Source organism: Anabrus simplex, chromosome 7 (assembly GCF_040414725.1).
Source record: "Anabrus simplex isolate iqAnaSimp1 chromosome 7, ASM4041472v1, whole genome shotgun sequence".
NCBI lineage: Eukaryota > Metazoa > Arthropoda > Insecta > Orthoptera > Tettigoniidae > Anabrus > Anabrus simplex.
In genome coordinates, this window is record NC_090271.1 from 188,780,621 (window position 1) to 188,803,267 (window position 22,647).

At 40.8% G+C, this 22,647-nt stretch overlaps 1 protein-coding gene across 1 annotated transcript in view; it reads left to right on the forward strand.

Moving 5' to 3' along the window:
- LOC136877774 (adenylate cyclase type 3-like) overlaps positions 1-22,647 on the forward strand; it is a 1,080,140-nt gene that overhangs the window by 837,441 nt on the left and 220,052 nt on the right. Inside the window, exon 10 of the mRNA XM_067151981.2 lies at positions 7,234-7,321. Within this exon, the coding sequence (XP_067008082.2) occupies positions 7,234-7,321 (88 nt within the window). The remainder of the gene's footprint in view (positions 1-7,233; positions 7,322-22,647) is intronic.

Below are 22,647 nucleotides of genomic sequence, written 5' to 3' on the forward strand. Positions count from 1 at the left end.
GGACCTTTCTTTAGTTTGTACCTCTTTATTTTTCTGTGGAACCACCGTCCTTTCTTTCTCAACATAAGTCGAATTGATTTCCTGACTCAAGGCTCGAGTATTACGGGTATGATCCCTAGACGTCATATCTAGCTGTCTTAATACTCTTTCCAGCTCTATAGCTGTTCGGATGTTCGATGCTATTAATATTCTTTGTACATCCGGCGGTAGCTGTCGAATGATGACTCGGCATAATTCTTCCTCTGGAAGTGGGTCGTCCAATTCTCGAATTTTCCGGATCTGATTTGCGGCAAACTCGGAAAATTTCGTAGGCAGCGTCGAAGCATATCGACGAGCATACCATTCCGTCCTTAAATTGTGCTGAATATCTGTGTTCCAAAATTTATCGAAAAATGCGACTTTAAATCCTTCGAAATCATCGAAACTGTACCGGAATGCCATAAACCACGTGTGAGCTGACGAATCTAGGTATTTTTACGTCACTCGTAATTGTCGTTCAGGAGGAATGTCATTATCTTTAAAATATTCTTGTAGGTCCTTAATAAAAGTTTTAGGTGTAGGTCCGTTTTGATTGTTGAACTTTCGGGGTTGATTGTCCTGTAGACGTATAATATTCACAATCTGCGGCCTGTTCCCTTTATCGTCCATTTGATTTAAAGATGCGGTATTATTCTTAGCTCGACCGGAAGTTTTTATCTCCTGTGCTGCATTAGGAGTCGAACAAATGAATCCTGCTTTAAACTGTTGCTCCATTTGTGATTGCCTTTCAATTACGGACGCAGTCACAACTCGTGTGCTGTCACTATGCAATCGCAACGTTTGTAGTTCCGTTGTCATATTTGATATTTCGTCTGACATCCCCTTTATTTTATCCTCCATTTGTCCTACTAACCCACGGGACGCAAGAAGTTCGTGTTCCACCTTGGATACAACTTCTCCGATAGCTTTCTTATTGTCATTTACAGCTGTTTTCAGACCTTCTACTTCACCAGTAATGACTTCTTTGCTCATCTGAATTTCCTGTCTGACCCCCTTGTCGACCTGAATTATACTATCACATACTTCCTTAAATCGTTTAGTCCACCTCAATTGCACATCGGTCGTATTTTCCTTATGCGATTGTATTTGGTTGCTAAGCTCAGAAATTTTCCTTTCCACCTCAGTCTTCTGTGTGATCATATTATCCATAATTGATTTCTTGAGCGTGCCTAACCTCTCAGTAAACTCCTGCGCTACGCTAGCTATCGAGTTTGTAACCGTTCGTTCAATCTCTTGTTTCAACTTCGCCTGACTATCTTTAAAATCACGCGACATCACTTTAATTTCTTGGGTTAACCTAGTCTGGTTGTCTTTGAACTCACGTGACATCTGTGCTTGACTCTCCTTAAAATCAGTTCTAATAGAATCAACACTAGCCTTAGTTTCCGCTCTCATTTCGGATTGATTACGTTCAAGTCTTTCAATACTAGCCTTATTCTCAGCTCCCAATTTCTCAGCGCTGGCTCTCATCTCCGCTATCATCCGAGCTAAAGTATCCAAATCCATTACAATTCATAAGCATTGTGCTCGCCAACAACGATGAACCTGTACATCTTTGCCCCATTTGCCTAAATTTCACCGGAAATTGCCAAAGAATTTGTAAAATACAAAGTATGAACTCAACAAGCATGCTCTCCGTACTGTAACAAATAGACCTATACCGAAGCAATGTCCAGCTGTATTATGTCATTACCAACCTTGGTATCTCTATCCATTTAATTGTCACCATTTAACTGAATGAAAATTACCATCTCCTTGCTTTTGCGCCACCATAGTGTTCGCCGAAACAACAAGATCGTAAATATAACAACAACAACAAAAATATGCCCTGGAAATAACTCACCAAAACGATCAATGCCTAAGCAATGAGGGTTTTGGTTGGCCCTGAAAGTTGGGCGCCAATGAAATATGTCCCCTTCTCCGGGGTCGCTCAGTCGGCAAAACGAGAGTCCCAAAAGGGTGGACCGTTCGCAGGGCCGATTTTGCTATTAAGGGACAATTTCATAGAGTTTATATTTTCAGGACCCTTGGTGACTGGATAGGTGACACAATATAAATGAAAATCAGGGCAAATAACAACAACGTTTATTAAAACATAACGGAAACTCAGTCTGGACAAATGCATGAAAGAAAAAAAAAAATTTTTAAATACAATGTGACTTTGCAACAAAAGAAATATCTCACTCTTTAATGGCTTGTGAATAAATGAACACGACTATAAGTCCTCGCATGCTTCTGGAGTTAGATTCCATTGCTTCTTCAATGAAACTCCACCCAGTATTTTACTCTGCAACATCGAATGAACCACAAAATTAGCAAAGCTGTCATTTCCCGTTATAACTCATGTTTAGTCATTTACAGGTAAAATAATTTCATACATTTTGAAGAAAAATTACTATTAGCTCAGCATTTACTTGTTCGAGGAAATCTCTTGAAAATTCATTCACTCTACCTGTGAAAATCCTCTAACTCATCTTGTCATCATAAAATTCCTTTACAATTTCATTTTAGTGTTGGGAAATATTTTTACAATTTCTTTGGCATAACTCCCTCTCTCTCGTAGACTACGCTTGACTGTATTCTTTCCTTACTCTATTTAACTTTTCTAAATTACCTAGCATTTCATGGATGGATAGAGCATCATGAGATCCTACACGGAATCAACAACAACAACAACAATGCTTCACAGTCACCAAAAAAAAATATACAAGATAAGTTTCCTTGGAATGATATAAGTAAATGACATCAAACAACCCAATTCTACCAACTGGTTAAGTAAATTTTTATCACACAATGAATCTGTAATATTTATTATTATTATTATCATCCAGTCATTTATCTCGTCTTCCTCTTGAGTTTTATTGAAGATCCTTACAATCATCTGACCAGAATAAAAACTCGCTCATGACTGTAGTTATGATGATACAGAAAGCCAAATTTCTCTCTCGAAGAATAACTATCACCATCATCAGTGATAAGAGCTCACGAGCCTCGAAAACATCTAATAACGATTAAGTCATGTATTATTCATTTCAGTTGTTGAGCCAGAAATAGACCTATTATTAGTCACTAAATTCGTACATCCTCATAAATCATTATCGCCATAATCATTCATTACAATCACTGTGACTCATAATACCTTTTAGGCCCGACATGCACCCTAGTAGTCCCATGTCGTCCATTAATGGCGAACTCCATTATCACAATGACCATACAAGTTTAATCTCAACAACTTTTACATTATCCGACCTTTACTATTATTAGCATTATTATTATTATTATCCTATAATGGCTCCTAGATCGTTCTCTCGAAGAATATTTCTCACATTCGTCGTTCACTTTCCCTTCTACCATCAATCACTACACATGACTAACAGGGTTTTAAAACTACGATTTAATTATAGTGTACTCCTACATCTAATCATATCTTCATTTACTATTTTTATGAGTTTAATTTATTCTTATTATTATTATTATTATTATCATGATTGTTAGTAGGCCTTACTCCCTTAAAGTCACTTTCGAAGATCATAATCACTCACTCTTGTCGACTCAAGAACAACTGGGATTATTCATCATCACGTCCAAAATAAAACTATCATTATTCCAAGGAAATGCAAAGATAGAACAATATTGAAATCACAAATCAACGAAGTAAGGAACGCTCTCCCATCACCATTAAATACAAATTACTAAGGAAACTACTTTACTCTACGCAAGAATACAATCTAGTCATCTACTAAAAGAGAAGAAATTTTACAAGGGTACTCATATTTCCGGTGAGAATCCTTGGCGTCGGGATGCTGCTCCAGGCGACGACATCTCTTGCCTCATCTATGGTGGTTTACGGATGTACAAAGTCATCGCGTTGGCGTGCACTCTGGAATTTAGTTCCACATGACTGTAGCTCTATTCAGCGTCTTCCTTTTATTCCAGCAAAGTCCCAGAAAATCTCTCGATTTCCCTCTTGATCGCCGCATGTCGACAACTTGGTTTCCTCGGAGATCGCTGAAACTAAAATATTCTATTAGCACAGGGATCCACACTAGCTATAACTCACTAAGTTATTTTCAACACTTAACTTGGCGCAACGATGTACTTCAGGTCCATTATTACTATAAGCTTTGTCTTCTGAACACATTCATTAAGTTACGATGCGCCTTAGGCTGACAAATAATAGGGCTGAATATTATGATGATTAAATAAAGGTTAGATTTCCTCTCGTCTATCCACTTGAGATCGTGACTTCCTTTCATAATGTCCAATGGAACATTCCTAAAGCTTCTATGGCAAGAATCGGCTTTAATGAGCACGCTGACTGTCTGTGGTTTAACATTTTCCACCCGGGAGAATGCATGACTGTAATAAGCTCGCTGGATACTGCGTTGAGCTAACAATGAATTACACTGGCATTCAAGTAATGTGATGATCGTACCCTACAAGGATTACACTAGTATTCACGTCGTCTGAAAATATTCTTCTTTCCCGTAGAGAATACACGGTTCGACTTCTCGTAAGAAAACCACTGTCCGACGTGCTCTTGGAAAACTGTTCTGGCCGTCGTCTCGTGAAATTTCTCCTGAACTGTTCTGTCGTTCATACACAAGAACTTCCTTCGACTTTTCCAGAACAATCCTAATATTTCCAGCACTTTCCTCAATTTCTATTGGCTGGTAATCGACCTGCGCCATAGCTCGTCCTTGACCGCTACGAGTGGATTTTATGAGAACATTTCTCCTCCCCTCTGTCGTCTGCTGGTGTCATGACGTAACTGCGCTCTGGTCACCCTCGATCAGCTGTTGACCTAGTTTCGGCCGGCTCGCTCTCGCACAACTATGTCACAGCTGGTACACGCGCACTCGTAAGCAATGCTCCGTAATAAATATTCCCAGCTTTCCCAAATTAACTGAAGTACCATTTAGACGGGTACAATATATTGTATGACACTTTGAAAAACAGTTCTCATTTTAATAAACCATTTATTTAATAAACCAACCCATTTTGAGAATTGTATAAAGTGACTTCTAACGTACTTGTTTGAAATACATATACCATTGGTGATTAGTGATCACGCATGATTAGTTCCTATAGAAAATGAAAATCCACAGCCAGTTTCCAGTTACTCGACAGGGTCAGGGATGGAATGAATGAAGCCCCCATCTAGCGGCGAGGATAGGAAATGTGCCTGCTGTTGAAGCCTGTCGCACTCCTCTAAGGCAATGATAAATGACTGACGGATGAAAATAAATATTAATTGAGAGTGTTTCTGTAATGAAAGATGACAGGGAAAACCGGAGTACCCGGAGAAAAACCTGTTCCGCCTCCACTTTGTCCAGCACAAATCTCAAAAATACAGAGGACTTCTGCACTCCGAACTTTCATCGACGTTTTGGCACTCAGATTTATTAGAATGACCTTTAAATATTCTGAGTAATGTAGGTCAGTCACACTTAGGATATGTGTCAAGATATGTTTCATATTGAATGTAAGAAATGAAAAAGCAGATCTCCTTACTTTACCGAGGTACAGAATATACTTGTGGACCTATAAAAACTTTCCTGGTGGTTAGATCAGTTTGTTTTCTTACCGGGCGCAGTATGTTAGCTGTCGTCGAGAACAACGCACACAGTACGGAAGTTTCAATTTTTCTGAGTAGTCGTTAAATGACTATGTAATCAGGGTGAAGAAAATTCGATCTTGGTAAATTTATATAAGTTGTTTGACTTGAGATTGAACTCTCTTTAACAATGTAAAGTTCCACGTGCTAACTTAACTTGGCAAGCTTAGCTGTCAATCTTATGGCTGAATTGATTTCCGCCCCCCCCCCCCTAAACTTTTCCAGAAAGTATCGAAAGAATATACTCCGTCCACGATTTGTTAAGTTTTGTAAATACACTGCTTTAAAATCAACTTTCAGAAGCACTGAACCTATTACTGTCCGGTTTCTATCAAAGTATCCCATTTGATTAACTTTTATACGTAATCTTCTTTACTTCTTTTATGACGCGCTTACACGACTAGATATTCAGCGATTCTGGGATAGGAAGAGCTAGGAAAGAAATGTAGTAGCTGTGGTCTAAATTAAGGTACGGGTCCAGAATTTACTTGGTGTAAAATTGAAGAACTATGGAAAGCCACATTGGAGTCAGAAGTCATCACCTACCAAATGGAAGCTTACATCTAAACGATACTTATCGTAGAGCCACCGGAGATGAACGAGTCAGCACTCATTCATATCGTCTTTCTCTGGAGGTGAAACTCCCACAAAGTAAGCAGACCTGCATGATCATGTTGGAGCTCTGATGCGAAAGTTTGTTTTGACGTCACGCACTTAACGATCAAATCCCATAAATACATAATAATAATAATAATAATAATAATAATAATAATAATAATAATAATAATAATAATAATGATAATCGTATGGCCTCAGCTACCGTGTGCAGACATTTCGATTTGACGCCATCTGGCTGTCTGCTCGTCAATTTCGACGTTCCGTTTTACTTTAGGACCACTAGATGGCAGACAGAGTAAACCGGATCTCTCTTGGGCGTCTATGGCTGAGATTTAATTAATTTTGTCGGGTAAATACCAAATGTATCACCAGAGATCTTTTACATGCCGACACCGTACGGCATGGAGTGTCGAGTGGACTTTTTTCCTCCATTCAAAAATCCGACTACCTCTGCCGGGTTTGAACCCGTTATCTTGGGATCCGGAGGCCGACACTCTACCACGGATCCACAGAGGCAGCTATAAATACATAGAATCAGACTAATAGGTAGATAAAGAAAAGTGGAATGGTCCATCAAATGAAAAATTCCCTTATCCAGGAAAACTAGTTTCAATTTGAAATTCATAATTTCTTATGAGTCAAAGGAAATATGGAAGTGGTTATAGCAGTGCCGTAAAAGGGAAAAAAAAATCGAAACTCACCTGGAAATTGCGCAAGGATTTAAGAAATGTTTCAGCCGATTAGGTTCTTTCTGTGTCAGAAACTTTACGTATCGGCTTTCGAGCCACAGAGAATTTTGTTTAATTCAGCTTAATTTTCATATCTACACATTTAATAGGTTCCTTGCTTCATCTGGTATTACCAAACGAAATAAAATAAATAAGAATATATATTAATATTTAGTTGAGAAATATCATTGTTTCACAGGTTGGTAATTTTACAAATGTCTGTTGTTCCAGTGACCTGATGAACATTTTGTCGTTCGTGTTCGGCTTCCTCCTTCTGCTGGTGTTTTCTCTCATCTCAGTGGCAGAATTTTTCCCATCGGTAAGTTAGAATGCTTTAATATGACGTATAAATAATTTTAAAGTTCTTAACATAAGTGATATCACAAACGCTGTGTTCAATTTAGAGATGTGGATAAATCTTCTGCACTGCGTAACTCTTATGTCGATTTGCGTAAATGACAGATTGCGAGCAGTGATCGTCCCGCAACCTATTATTAGTCATGAAAATTAGGAAAGTATGGTAAAGAGCTAACCAGACAATAAGTTTGTTAATGATTCTCTTTCTCTCACGTGATCTCTAATCTCTTACAGCACGCTTCGCTTGGCCATTTTACCTCTACGTCCTTCTCTGACAAGAGAATATACTGTGGACTCTCCTCCTTCTTTAGCCTAATTTCTTGATTAAATTATAAGTTATAGTTTAAAAATATATACTTTTTGTTACGGAGTTTTTCCGTGGTAGGTAGAGGTGAAAGAAGGTGCGGGTGTGAATAGGTCTCCAGCTACGAAAGCAAAATTAATTTAAAATTTAACAAGGTTATATTTTCTTTTCAAAAACAAGAAATAACAAGCATGGCAGGTACAAAGTAGCAAGTCAAAAAGGGTAGTTACAATATTTACAGGAATTGGGCTTCGCGCCCTGATTTTACACAGCTTGGGCAATCAGCTCAGTTTTACCCCAAACACGAGTTTTAACAGAGGGGCAGAAAACCCCATTCATACCTAGGAGCCCTTGCTCCAAATTACACAGAAAAGCCTCCACGAGGCATACAACACTTAATTTTCAAAAGAGCCACTCGCTCTCAAAATTTAAGCCTCTCCCAGGCCACACCAAACTCCACCTTCAAGTTGTCCTCACTGGACATAGACACAGGGGTACAATACCCAACCTACTGAGGTCTATTAAATGAAAAGGGGCAATTACATGACCTCTAAAATAACCATTTGAGAGGACGCAATCTGCACTCCTAATACACTTGTTTTTAAAAAAACCTAATCTGGCTCTAGGCCACTAATGCAAGGGCTAATCCCATACTACCGAGGTGACTTTAGAAAAGAGCAATTTGTTTTACATTAACGAAGAATAGGTTGAGAAAATAAGTTCACCTCAAGACAATGTGAGTGGGAGCTCGAGAGGGTTAGCACTCTCTATCCCAATATGCAGCTTACAATAGAATAGAAGAAAAGATCGTTACATTTTAGGAAAAGGTTACATGGTGGAACGCTTCGCACCCGCCCCGAGAGTTAAACTGCTGAGCTAGCAAAGAAAGAATTTATTAATGGGCCATTACCTTATTGATGACCGCTGCCGAGGAAAGAGGCGCTTCCCGCCTCCTGCTATGTACTTTATACACTGAAAGATGGAACAGAAGTGGCCCGGAGACCCTAAAATCAGCAGTTTATATCCTCTCGCGGAAGGTTCTAGGCGTTAGGGAAATGAAAACACCCTCCCACAAACTTTTTATTGGCTCGGGTACAGAAACATATCCAAGTTGGGGGAAGATACATCGGATTGGTCGGAAATAACTCAAAGAAATTCAGGATTGGTTAAATGCAAAACAAGGGGAAAGAGAGGGGTATACAGCCAACTTAAACAATAACTGAAAATTTTTTTAGCAAAGACAAACATTTGAAATAAAAATTTCTCCAACAAAATAGTTCTTTGACTTCGCACTAGGTTGCACTATTGTTGATCTTCAATAGTGTCCTCTAGAAGAGAAAGTTCACACTTCTTACTTCAAGCGAAACAAAAACACATCACAAATGACACAGTTCAAAAACTCAAAGTTTTCCATGTGGTGACATCTTCAGAGAAAGAAGAGAATTAATAGCGTAGATAAAGTTCAGACTTCCTCCAACAGAGGAGTTTCAACTGGCGCACATTTTGAATTAGCGGAGTGGAGGTGTACCTCCCGGTACAGACCTCCCCCCCCAAAAGTTCCTCCCGGGGTGACACATGAAATTGTTTGAAAACAAGGTCCAAGTTTTGATGTAGATATGGAGATTAATTGCAAAAAAAAAAAAAAAAAAAAAAAAAAAAATTATAAGATTTTCTTAATTTGGTTTGATTTAGTTTCAAAATTTTGTTGTTGCAGATGAAGTAAAGTTTTTAAGTTTGTAGAAGTAGAATTCCGAAGATAGACTTTTAATACTTAAAAGTGATGAAAAATTTTGCAATGTCCACCAAATATTGCTGTTGAATTCCCGAGTGTAGTCATTGCTTATCGTAACTGTCCATGTAGTTGATGTTGACGAAGTTGTATGGCCAGACCGGCCGTTGCAGCTTGCGTCCAAAGGAGGCCGCTCGGACCCCTCAAGTACCCTGAGATACCGCTCGCCCGCACTATGAGGGGAGCAGTGGTGTTGAAACACGCCGCGCCCACGGTGAAGGAATACAGGCTGCGGGCAAGTAGCAGGACGTGCGCCGCACATCAGCCTAGGCCGGGAGGAGAGCTCCGGCTCGCCGTGCACATGTCGTCCTCGCTGGGGCCGAGGGGGCCCGTCCTCGAACCCAGCCGCGGCACAGCGCCGCGCGGCTGCGGGGGCACTGAAACATTTAAGCTAGGCGGCAAAATTGTGTTGGACCATCATGTTTCTTTTGAGGGCACAGGCATGTAGAGAGATTGAGGGGCCAGCGGCGTGCAGATATCCATGGCGTTTCATCTAAGCCAGCCACTGTGTGTAGTGGAGCAGGAGACGGGAGCGTGGTAATGGCCGTGGCAAGGACAGGATGGCAGTTTAACAAATCGGGGGAGGTTTTACAGACATGCTTACATATAAAATAAAATAGAAGGAGCAGAATGCCTTAAGAGTGGAACTCACAAAAAAATATAACCTTCATATTCCTATCAAATTATATGAAGCAAGTTGACACAAAATTTACACCGGTTTCACCTGGGACAGGTGAACCCTAAATATCCTCTCGGTGGCTGGATTGCTTACTAACAATGTAACCGGCGTAATAAAATCGAGAATGATGCATGGCCCATGAAATCTGGGGGCAAGCTTGCCCGCGGGAACAAAATTCTTGACCATCACCTGGTCACCTACCTTCAAAGTGGTGGGTCTCCGTCCACGATCATACTTTTCTCTAACCTTTTCATGAGATACCTTAAGATTGGCTTTAGCCTTCTTCCAAAGATCTTTAATATTATCCGGATCTATTGTCTCGGGTAGAATGTCACTCAGAGACCAAAGGTTAGAGAGCGGCGTGTTGGGAACAAACTTGAACATCAAGGAAGCTGGAGTGAACTTATGAGATTCATGAACCGCCGAATTCAAAGCAAAAGCTAACCAATGCAGGGACGTGTCCCACCTGGAATGATCTTCATGATGATAGGCAATAAGTGCGGACCTGAGATTACGATTAACCCGTTCAGCCAGAGATGGTTGAGGGTAATAAGCAGAAGTAGTTACATGAGAGATGGATAAGTCAAAACAGAATTTACGAAATAAGTTAGATGTAAAAGCCTTCGCATTATCAGATACAATATATTGGCACGGACCAAAAGAAGCAAAAATAGAATTTAAGCAAGTAATGGTAGACTGAGCGGTAGCCAGCTTAGTCGGAAATAACCAAGAAAATCTGGTAAAACTATCTACACACACAAGGATGAACTTGTTGGCATTACCCTTTGACTGGGGGAATGGTCCTACATAATCAATATACAGGCGTTCCATGGGGCGCGACGCTTGCTGAGAAGACAAGAGGCCTACCTTGGTGGACATGGTCGGTTTACTAAGCAAACAGGATTTACAAGCCTTTACTAGTTCACGGATTTCACGGTCCATACCTTTCCAGATGAACATTTCACGAATCTTTTCACGAGTTTTAAAGATACCAAGATGCCCTCCTAATGGGCTGTCATGATAATACTTGAAGATCATAGGTACAAGAACAGCTGGAACGACAACTTTCATCATCTTATCATGCCTCGAAGGGCAACATAGAACACCATTCCTCAGAACATAAGGGAAAACATGTTCCCCAGAAGAAAGGGTTTCCATTATCGGAGCCAGCGTCGGATCTTCACGTTGGTATTTCTCGATATCCCTAAAGAGCATGGGAGCATCTGTTAGGATGGCAATAACCTTAGATAGTATGGACTCGGAAGGTGATGAACTGTCGACCGGTTCGTGGGTCTCGACGTCGTTAGAAAACATACGGCTGAGTCCATCAGCAACAATATTTTCGGTACCTCTGATATGTCTAACATCAAACTGGAAGGCAGAAATACGGATGGCCCAGCGGGCTATACGACCAGTACGACGCGGCCTCCCTAAGACCCAGCTAAAGGCTTGATTATCTGTCTCCAGGTCGAATTTGACATGTTCCAGATAGAGACGGAACTTCTCTAAGGCGAATAAGACTGCCAAACCTTCGAGCTCATAGATGGAATACTTGGCTTCTTGAGCCGACAATGTCCTAGACGCATAGGCGATGGGGCGCCTCCCTAGTTCAGTCTCTTGAAGAAGGACTGCAGCTACCGCTGACGACGATGCGTCGGTTTGGACAATGAATTTCTTCGAGAAATCAGGCATAGCAAGTACAGGGGCATTACAAAGAGCTAATTTAAGGTCTTCAAAAGCGGCTTGTTGAGAAGGTCCCCACTCGAATTTGATGCCTTTCCTACGAAGAAGGTTTAAGGGCGTCGCTCTATTAGCGAAGTTAGGAATAAACTTCCTGAAGAAATTCACCATACCAATGAACCTGGCGATACCTTTAATGTCCTTGGGAGGTTTAAAATCACGGATGGCCTGTGTTCTAGAATGATCGACTGCTACACCACCAGGTGACACAATATGCCCTAGGAAAGACATAGAGGGCTTAGCAAAGGCAACCTTGGACAACTTGACAGTTAACCCAGCCTTACGAAGGCGATCGAGAACTTCTCGCAGATGATCTAGATGTTCTTCAAAAGTCTCTGAAAATACGACGACATTGTCCAAGTAGTGATATAAGTACTCAAATTTGATGTCGGAGAAGACCCTATCTAGTAGCCTAGTGAGTACAGCTGCTCCCGTGGGGAGCCCGAAAGGCACGCGGTTGTATTCGTATAAATTCCAGTCCGTGGCAAACGCTGTAAGATGTTTAGACTCTTCGGCAAGGGGAATTTGATTATAGGCCTGATTCAAGTCCAAGATAGTAAAGAACTTGGCCTTACGAAACCATGAAAAACAAGAATGAAGGTCGGGAAGGGGCACAGATTGTAACACCACCTTCCGATTGAGAGCCCTGTAATCAATGACAGGCCTGAAGCCTCCTTGGGGTTTCGGGACTAAAAAAATAGGCGAAGAATACGCTGACTTAGAGGGCCTAATAATACCGTCCTTCAACATCTGATCGATGATTTCTTTTAGAGCCTTCATTTTAGGTGGAGATAGCCTATAAGGTGGAAAACGGACAGGAATCGAATCCGTGACCTCAATTTTGTATTCAATAAGGTCAGTAACACCAAGAGTATCAGAGAACACCTCGGGAAACGACTGACACAATTTGCGAATACTATCAGCCTGCTCCTCAGGTAGATGTCTAAGGTCTAACAACATCTCATCCTGGGTAGGCGAAATAGAAGATCATGATGCAGAATTACACTTTAATAGAGGGATATTACAATTAGAGGCAAATTTGAAAGTGCAAGACCTACTCTGAAGATCGAGCACAAGACCAGTGTGAGAAATAAAGTCCGCTCCCAATATAATGGGGCAAGACAAGTGCTTGGCCACAAACAATTTAACTTTCCATGTGAATTGAAAAATACGAATTTTGACATATAAGGAACCGAGAATTTCTAATGGAGAGGAATTAGCCGAAACGTATTGGATCGCCGACAAACAATAGTTAGGAAGCTTACAAACAGATTTCAATTTTGAATACCAATCAGCCGAAATAATAGAACAAACACTACCTGAATCTAAGAGAGCTGTTATAGGCTCGTTATTTAACTCAATTTTGAGAAAGGGGACCGGTGCGGGGGAATCCGCCGCAATCCTAAGACACTCTTTGGGACCTTCAAAAGATGAATTTGAAAATTGCTCGTTCCCTGAATTTACAACCTGTTTACCCGGGGCTGAGTCTCGGGAAGATGGATTAGTCGACTCAGCCGAAGCCACTAGTCACTTTTTATTATTGGCATAGGTGGAATTTGCACCAGAAGTTGAGCAGGAGGAGGTGCTATTCGAATTGGGACAATTCTTGGCGATATGTGAGAAAGCCCCACATTTAAAACAGCCTTGTGATGACCCGGCTCCATTCCTTGTCCCACTTGACTTGATCAGTGGACACTTGTTGCGCAGATGGTCAGGCGACCCGCAAGCATAACATTTACGGGGATTGACTGGTCGGCGAGGTGGAGGCCGAGTATTACTAAAGGAAGGCGGGGGTTCTTTCGCGACACGCAAAGAATCGGCGTATCTAACTCCTTCCGCTGAGACGGCCAATGCTTCAAGTTCAGAGAAAGTTTGCGGACACGCCGCGAAACACAAATATGACCTGTAGGGTGGTGAAATCCCTTCCACAATAGCTTGTACAATCTGATCCTCAGGGAAATGAAGAGCAAACACCCTAGTATAAAACTTAATGTCCTGTATGAAATCAGCCATGTTTTCATCCAGGCGTTGTACACGGTAATAGTACTTCTGAATAAGGGAGGACCTGGCCCTAGCCGGGATGAAGTTAGCTAGCAAATGGGCATGGAAATCCTCAATAGATGATTGCTCGGCAATGGCTCTTACGATTTTATCTGAGAGAATACCAATAGCATACGGATAGATAATTTGCAAAATTTGACATGGAGAAAGAGAAAACACAAGGGCATGATCCTGAAATTCAACTAGAAATCTTAAAAATGAAATTACATCACTGGTGGTATTAACGGAAAACTTAGAGATACCTCTGAGCAACATTGCCAATGGATGAGGCAAGCTGCTAAACCCGGGTGACATAGTAGGTAAAGGTTTCAATGGCAAGGAAGTTAATTCAGAACGGATGTTACTCAATGATGCACGACGTTCAGATTCGTTGTCCAATGGGGCAGGGATAGTTTGAGCAGCAACGGTTATCCTATTCACTTCTCCCTTGGGAGGCGCTTCCTCACTACCTGCATTCACTGTGGTGGGTAGATCGCTTTTGGGAGGAACCTCCCCTGTTAACAATTGAGTGACCTTGCTAGATAACTCAGACATATTTTCAAGCAGCGTACTAGCTTCCTTCTTCTGAACGTCATTCAACTTTAGAGACAACAGATCGTTAACCCTATTCGAAACATGATATAGCCTAGCTTGCACACGCTTAATTTGATTAGGAGAAGGATCATTTTCATCAAAAAACTAACTACAGAAGCTAGCCCAGTAATATTCTCCGTGATCGTGGAAAGAGAGTCGTCAATTTCTTTCTCTCCCAAATTGGGGATGGAAATGGGCAAATCTAGGGACTCTCTAAGCTTGTTTGTGTCTACTGCAACCGTGCCTCCAGATTGTACATTTCTAATAGTCAATTCATAGATCAACTCCTCCTTGCGCAAATAGTTAAGATGGAGAACATCGCGAGGGCCGGGCATGGTGACAGAACAATTTTGAAAAACTAAAAAAATTCCAGCAACTGGGAAAATAGTTAGAGTTCGGAACAAACAATGTTTAGCCGTCAAAAGGGGCTAAATTGAGACCCATTCAACCACGCTCTGCTACCACTTGTTACGGAGTTTTTCCGTGGTAGGTAGAGGTGAAAGAAGGTGCGGGTGTGAATAGGTCTCCAGCTACGAAAGCAAAATTATTTTAAAATTTAACAAGGTTATATTTTCTTTTCAAAAACAAGAAATAACAAGCATGGCAGGTACAAAGTAGCAAGTCAAAAAGGGTAGTTACAATATTTACAGGAATTGGGCTTCGCGCCCTGATTTTACACAGCTTGGGCAATCAGCTCAGTTTTACCCCAAACACGAGTTTTAACAGAGGGGCAGAAAACCCCATTCATACCTAGGAGCCCTTGCTCCAAATTACACAGAAAAGCCTCCACGAGGCATACAACACTTAATTTTCAAAAGAGCCACTCGCTCTCAAAATTTAAGCCTCTCCCAGGCCACACCAAACTCCACCTTCAAGTTGTCCTCACTGGACATAGACACAGGGGTACAATACCCAACCTACTGAGGTCTATTAAATGAAAAGGGGCAATTACATGACCTCTAAAATAACAATTTGAGAGGACGCAATCTGCACTCCTAATACACTTGTTTTTAAAAAAACCTAATCTGGCTCTAGGCCACTAATGCAAGGGCTAATCCCATACTACCGAGGTGACTTTAGAAAAGAGCAATTTGTTTTACATTAACGAAGAATAGGTTGAGAAAATAAGTTCACCTCAAGACAATGTGAGTGGGAGCTCGAGAGGGTTAGCACTCTCTATCCCAATATGCAGCTTACAAGAGAATAGAAGAAAAGATCGTTACATTTTAGGAAAAGGTTACATGGTGGAACGCTTCGCACCCGCCCCGAGAGTTAAACTGCTGAGCTAGCAAAGAAAGAATTTATTAATGGGCCATTACCTTATTGATGACCGCTGTCGAGGAAAGAGGCGCTTCCCGCCTCCTGCTATGTACTTTATACACTGAAAGATGGAACAGAAGTGGCCCGGAGACCCTAAAATCAGCAGTTTATATCCTCTCGCGGAAGGTTCTAGGCGTTAGGGGAATGAAAACACCCTCCCACAAACTTTTTATTGGCTCGGGTACAGAAACATATCCAAGTTGGGGGAAGATACATCGGATTGGTCGGAAATAACTCAAAGAAATTCAGGATTGGTTAAATGCAAAACAAGGGGAAAGAGAGGGGTATACAGCCAACTTAAACAATAACTGAAAAAAATTTAGCAAAGACAAACATTTGAAATAAAAATTTCTCCAACAAAATAGTTCTTTGACTTCGCACTAGGTTGCACTATTGTTGATCTTCAGTAGTGTCCTCTAGAAGAGAAAGTTCACACTTCTTACTTCAAGCGAAACAAAAACACATCACAAATGACACAGTTCAAAAACTCAAAGTTTTCCATGTGGTGACATCTTCAGAGAAAGTAGAGAATTAATAGCGTAGATAAAGTTCAGACTTCCTCCAACAGAGGAGTTTCAACTGGCGCACATTTTGAATTAGCGGAGTGGAGGTGTACCTCCCGGTACACTTTTAATTTATTTTTTTGTTCATACAATTCGCCACTTCCTTTACTCAAGATTCATGCTGTTTTGCGCTTCTGAACACCATATAGTTTTGTTTAGTTCACTTTAAATTTCACATCTACACATTTCATAAATACACACTTATTCTTCTTCTGAGTACAATGCTACTTTCCAACACTTCAGCCCCACCCCCACGCCCTCTTCATGGTTGTGTTCATAATACATTTCATTGCTACAGGTTACATGCTCAGTATCTCGAAAATTTCCCTCAAAACTTTTTCGGGGTTTGATGAAAATATTTGTATTTTCAGGAATATTTTAAGCCCACAGAATCCATAGTTCACCACTTTGGCAAGAGAATTTCTCATTGGGTGCATAAATTCTTACGTTTGCGTACTTACGCTTGCAATGCGTCTGAGTTCTAAATTAAGACTCTCCCAGTTCAGCTCCCTTAAAGAGCTTTGGAAAGTTTTTCTAGCAATTTTGATGGTATCAGTGTACCTGGTACGAAGTGCCTTTATAGTTCGCTACACATCGACTTCGATGTATTTATAAAAAAAGATTACTCTTTTTTTAATTTTGCGAACGTCAAATATATTTTCTTGGTGTGTAAATGTAAAACAATGTAAAACCTGCTTCAAATTGTGAAATCCGCCGGCAAGATTATGTTTACAAGGAAACGCCTGAAGTATTTTATCGATTTCTCTTTGTGTGTTTTCTGTCAGACGTTCAGTAAAGTTAAAGCAATTAATTATGGTAGAGATTAAGTCCATTCCTTCAAAGTGGATTTATGTCTGCATACTGATTCTTCCTCTTGTTCGTCTTCTCCTCCTCTTCAAAATATTAACAACCACCGTACACATCCAGACTTTAGTTGTTGCACAGTTAGACAATGTTAGAAATTTTCCAATACAGATGTGTGTCTTGTAGTACTGATATTCAACCTTGTATCTTTCCTGGTATAATCGAGTATAGTATGCGACACTTCTTACCACACAGCATGTAGGTCATATACTGCAGCTCCTTGCTGTGATCAGCACGTCTATTCTGTTCTCTATTCTTGTAATCACTTCATCATTGTTCCGTGGCTTACAACCCCAGGTCGGCGTCTTAATCTCCAGGCCTAGGTATGTTGGGTTCAAATCCCAGATAAATTATTATGGGTTATAATTGTGAATAGATCACTTCAGTGACTCGGCAACAGGCTGTTTCTGCTCTCTTTAATATTTCTGCAACTCTCATACCACATGCATTACTACCCTTCATCACAATGACGTGTAGTTTCCTATGCACGGGAAACGCCGCCTGCTTCACGAGAGGATGATTTACAAGACTTGAATGAGGGTAGTTAGTAACAGCTACACGGAATTATTATTACTTAATTACTTGTAACCCATGCCACCTAACCCAATCGTAATTGTCTTCAACAAAATGTTGACTCCAATCACTTTCAGGTGAAGTTAAGGAGAATTACCATTGGGCAGATATCCTCTCCGAATGCTTCCTGTCTGTTAAGTACATCTATCTTCAGTTGGCAGGTTTCCAATCTATGTCAGCTCAAAATAATTAGAATATAGTATATGCTGCTGAGGACTTAAAATATTCTAGTACACGTATTTCTAATTTTCTTCATCCTGACTTTTGATTAATCAGTATGGCTGTTCTTATTCATTATTGTTCGTTGCGACTTGTATTTATCAATTTTCTCATATGATTTCTCATTAGCCATGACAGTTTTATACTTCTACATTTTAGAAATTATGATAAATCACTTCTTACATTTCTTCAAGACTTTCTGCCAAGAATAATGTATCATCTGAAAACCTTAAATTGCTAATTCGTTTTCCATTAATATTGATCCTGCTTATTCTTCTGACGGAACAATTGAGATTATTCCTTACTAGCTGTTACGTATCCGTCGTCGACGTGTTAGTTTTTGTGACTGCAACACTAATGCCATCTAGCGGAGACGAGTGGCAGCAGAAGAGGCAGAGCACATATCAACTAACAATAACAGATATTCAGTGTAATGCTATTGTTATATATAAGTAAAGCAAAGTTGTGCCGTTATCCCGAGTTGGTGCAGCTCTCTTCAGGCACAACCTCAATGGAAATGACTTGGATGTAACATTTTAACCAAATACTAGTCCTCACCCATTCTTAAATCTCTGGCAGTACCGAATGGTATTGGTAGTTATGAATATTTCTTATAACGCGAATATACTTCATACCTAGAAGTTTCTTTTTCTTCGCCAGCCAAATGAAATGGTCATAGAGAATTTTGTCGAGACTCAGGCATACAACTGCCAGTCAATATCCAAACACCTTTCTGTTGATTCATTATAAGCAAACGAATTTTCTCCCTTCCCTATAGCATTCCTAACATTCAGATTGCGCTTGGCAGAAATCTTGCTCTATCTTCCACAATATTCGCTGGTGGTTTATCTCTAAAACTCGCTTACAAATCAAAAATACTTAACTTCGTCTCATGGGCATTACAATGTTCCAAAGCCTTCTCTCAAGATAGTTTACTGTTCTATCCTGGTGTTTGTTGTGTAATAACAATCCATATTCCTTCTCTCACGGTTAATTAAATTCATTTTTACTGTACGTTCAAATCAACTTATTGCTACATTATATTTATTAGACTACTACAGTGCATTTATTTCTGAATATAATTTCCACTGGCTTGTAAAAAATAATTACCAATCGAACAAACAACAAAACAACAAACCTGATAGCACTACAGTCTTGATCAGCCTTGGCCTGTCAAGTGATCGCTGTTCAGCCAAAGTAATGCAGATTACCAAGTGTTGCGTGATCGCCGTGATTCTTGGCTTTCTAGACCGAGGCTGACATTTTACCGTTAGAGAGTTCTTCAATTGTAATCGCGTAGGCTGAATAGACCACGGATCAGCCCTCAGAGTGAGGTGAAAATCCGCGATCTGGCCCGGAATCGAAGTTGGAGGCTCTGAATGAGAGTATTACACTCTAACCCTACAGCGCGGGGTCGGCTAATAATCATTGGTTAATTTTCTCACTCATGCATACAGTTTCAATCCTCTGCAGCTCCAGGAGGAGATCGTGGTCTTGGAGAGATTATCTGGTCGCGATGGTGTGACTCTAAGCACGTCCTGGGGATGTAATGTCACACACCTGCAACCCTATTTAACCCGACTTAACGTCGTCCAGTGTAAAGCTGTGACAAGGATTGATCTTTATAGGAAGCACAATATCTCCCTTGCGAACGAACACATGAGATCCTTCATTTACGAACCACCTGCACAATTTTCAGCGGTGGGAATAAGAGACATAGGTTGACATTTACGTACTACACAAATCGCATTCTATAAGTAATATATAGTCTGTCCCGGGATTACGTTATTACCGTTATATCCATTCGCGTTTTCATAGAAGTTTATTTCATAAATGGCCGTGGGTCAATTGTAGTTTCTGCCATTAATGTAATTATTTTAATAAATGACAAAACAGATTCGTTACCTGAGAATGCTTAGCCAATTTCTTTAGCTAGTAGTTCATAATGTCATTGTTTATATGTCCCACTAATTAATTTTGACGGTTTTCGGAGACGCCAAGGTGCCAGAATTTGTTCCGCAGGAGTTCCTTTACGTGCCAGTAAATCTACCGACACGAGGCTGACGTATTTGAGCACCTTCAAACACCACCGGACTGAGCTAGGACCGAACCTGCCAAGTTGGGGTAAATCGCCTGAGGCACTCAGCCCGGTTTTTTTTTTGGTAGGGGCTTTACGTCACACCGACACAGATAGCTCTTATGGCGACGATTGGATAGGAAAGGCCTAGGAGTTGGAAGGAAGCGGTCGTGGCCTTAATTAAGGTACAGTCCCAGCACTTGCCTGGTGTAAAAATGGGAAACCACGGAAAAGCATCTTCAGGGCTGCCGACAGTGCGATTCGAACCCACTATCTCCCGGATGCAAGCTCACAGCCGCGCGCCTCTACGCTCACAGCCAACTCGCCCGGTAGCCCGGGATTTGCTAGTAGTTGGACACCGCAGTAACTCAGATATATCATCAGCTACAATTGGATACGAGGGGATTAAACAGGAAAGAAGAGGCCGTAGCCTTAGTTAAGGTACGGTCCCAGCGTCTGCCTGATGTGAAAATGTGAAAATCTATCTCCAGGGCTGCTGACTGTGGAGTTGGAACCCAGTGTCTCGAGAATGCAACCGTATGGACTGTATGCATTGTTCAACCAGCTCACTCGATAGTCAATTTCCAAGGTAACAAATTCTTCTATAAAATATGATTCTGCCAACAATTCTAGGTTTTCCTAACGTCATATGAAAATGAGTTGGTAATATATATCTTTTTCAAAATTGACTTTCACCCTACTAGCAACCGACGCGAAATCGAGAGGTTGTGGGTTCGGAAGCCACTGATGTGCGGTTGGCCATTTTTGTTCTGTACTTAGTCTCTCTTAACGCGTACTACATGTTCGTAATACGATCTAATAGGTTGAAAGTATATTTGGATTGATATGCGGTCGTGAAAATTCAATATTCATATACCTATTTTCTTTTTTTTTTTTTACAATTTGCTTTACGTCGCGCCGACACAGATAGGTCTTATAGCGACGATGGGATAGGAAAGAGCTAGGAGTGAGAAGCAGCCGTGGCCTTAATTAGGTTACAGCCCCAACATTTGCCTGGTGTGAAAATGGGCAATCACGGAAAACCATCTTCAAGTCTGCCGACAGTGGGGTTCGAACCAACTGTCTCCCGAATGCAAGCTCACAGCTGCGCGACACTAACCGCACTGCCACTTGCTCGCTAATATAAATCTTGCATTGATAGTTGAATACATGAAGTAACTACTGCTTGTGCTATACTCAGAAGTTACCAATTATCCATCATAAGATAATAGGTATATCACTTTTTGTTCGACCGTACTATGATAAGCTAAGTACATGTGACGAAACAGTATCATTATTACATCCATTAAAGAACCACTGTTATTAACCCCTCACCATAATAAAAAACCCATGGCGCAACAGCCCCGAAGGACCATGGCCAACCAAGCGACAGCTGCCCAGCCCGAAAGCTTACAGATTGCGAGGTGTCGTGTGGTCAGCACGACGGATTCTCTCGGCCGTTATTCTTAGTTTTCTAGACCGGAGCCGACATCTCCCCGTGAGATAGCTCCTCAGTTGTAAGCACGTAGGCTGAGTGAACGTCGAACCAGGCCTCAGATGCAGGTCAATATCCCTGACCTAGCCGGGAATCGAGGCCGGGGCCTCCGAGTAAGAGGCAGGCACGCTACCCCTACACCGCGGGGCCGGCACCACTGTTATTGCAATGATCGATTTTCAACTAACCACATCCGATGTCGATTAATAGCGTACGCGGAACATTCCTCAAGTCTTGAAAGCAGCAATCCAAAATGGCAAGCGCGAGTTTTGAAGGTGACCCAAGTTACGAAACACTAGAAACTGCGGCAGAAGCTTTGTGTGTTACTTGCTGCTTATTGCCACAAATGTCAAGGAAGATAAATAAAAACTATCCTATGTTGGACTGGAGAAAAATTTAATTCATTTCCAGTGTTTTAATGTGCCTTGTTTTGAGGATAAAATTCATGTAACAGGGCGAGTTGGCCGTGCGGTTATGGGCGCGCAGCTGTGCGCTTGTATCCGGGAGCATGAAATTCACATAGCCGCATAAGAAATACAATTTGTACATATCAGTTTTGTTTTATTATGTATAATTAACAGTATTAAATGTAGGTGGACGTTATATGCGTGTTAATGTGAAAGGTTATTTATTAATTCGATTCTGATTAGGATTTTCTTCTGTGATTTAAGGATAATCACTCATTTATTCCGTAAACTTATTTGTATGAATTAGTATATAAGATCTCATTGGACTCAGTTGCGTGTAAAGCATATTTTTAGGGTGGAACCAGCACTTCAGCTGATTTTATAATTCATTCGTAATCTTACTAACCGGTATGGATCTTCACATTATTTTGAGTATATAAATTACATATTCGCTTCACATGGTAATGTACGCATTTTAATAGTTCCCTTAATTTTTAAGAATGCTGATCGTCGAAGATTTCTAGGTCCGAGGTGCAACCCATGAATTATATAATTACGCGAGTAGAATGAATGAATAAGGTGGATTTGAGATGCAGTAGAGTGAAGGCAGGGGATATGATACTT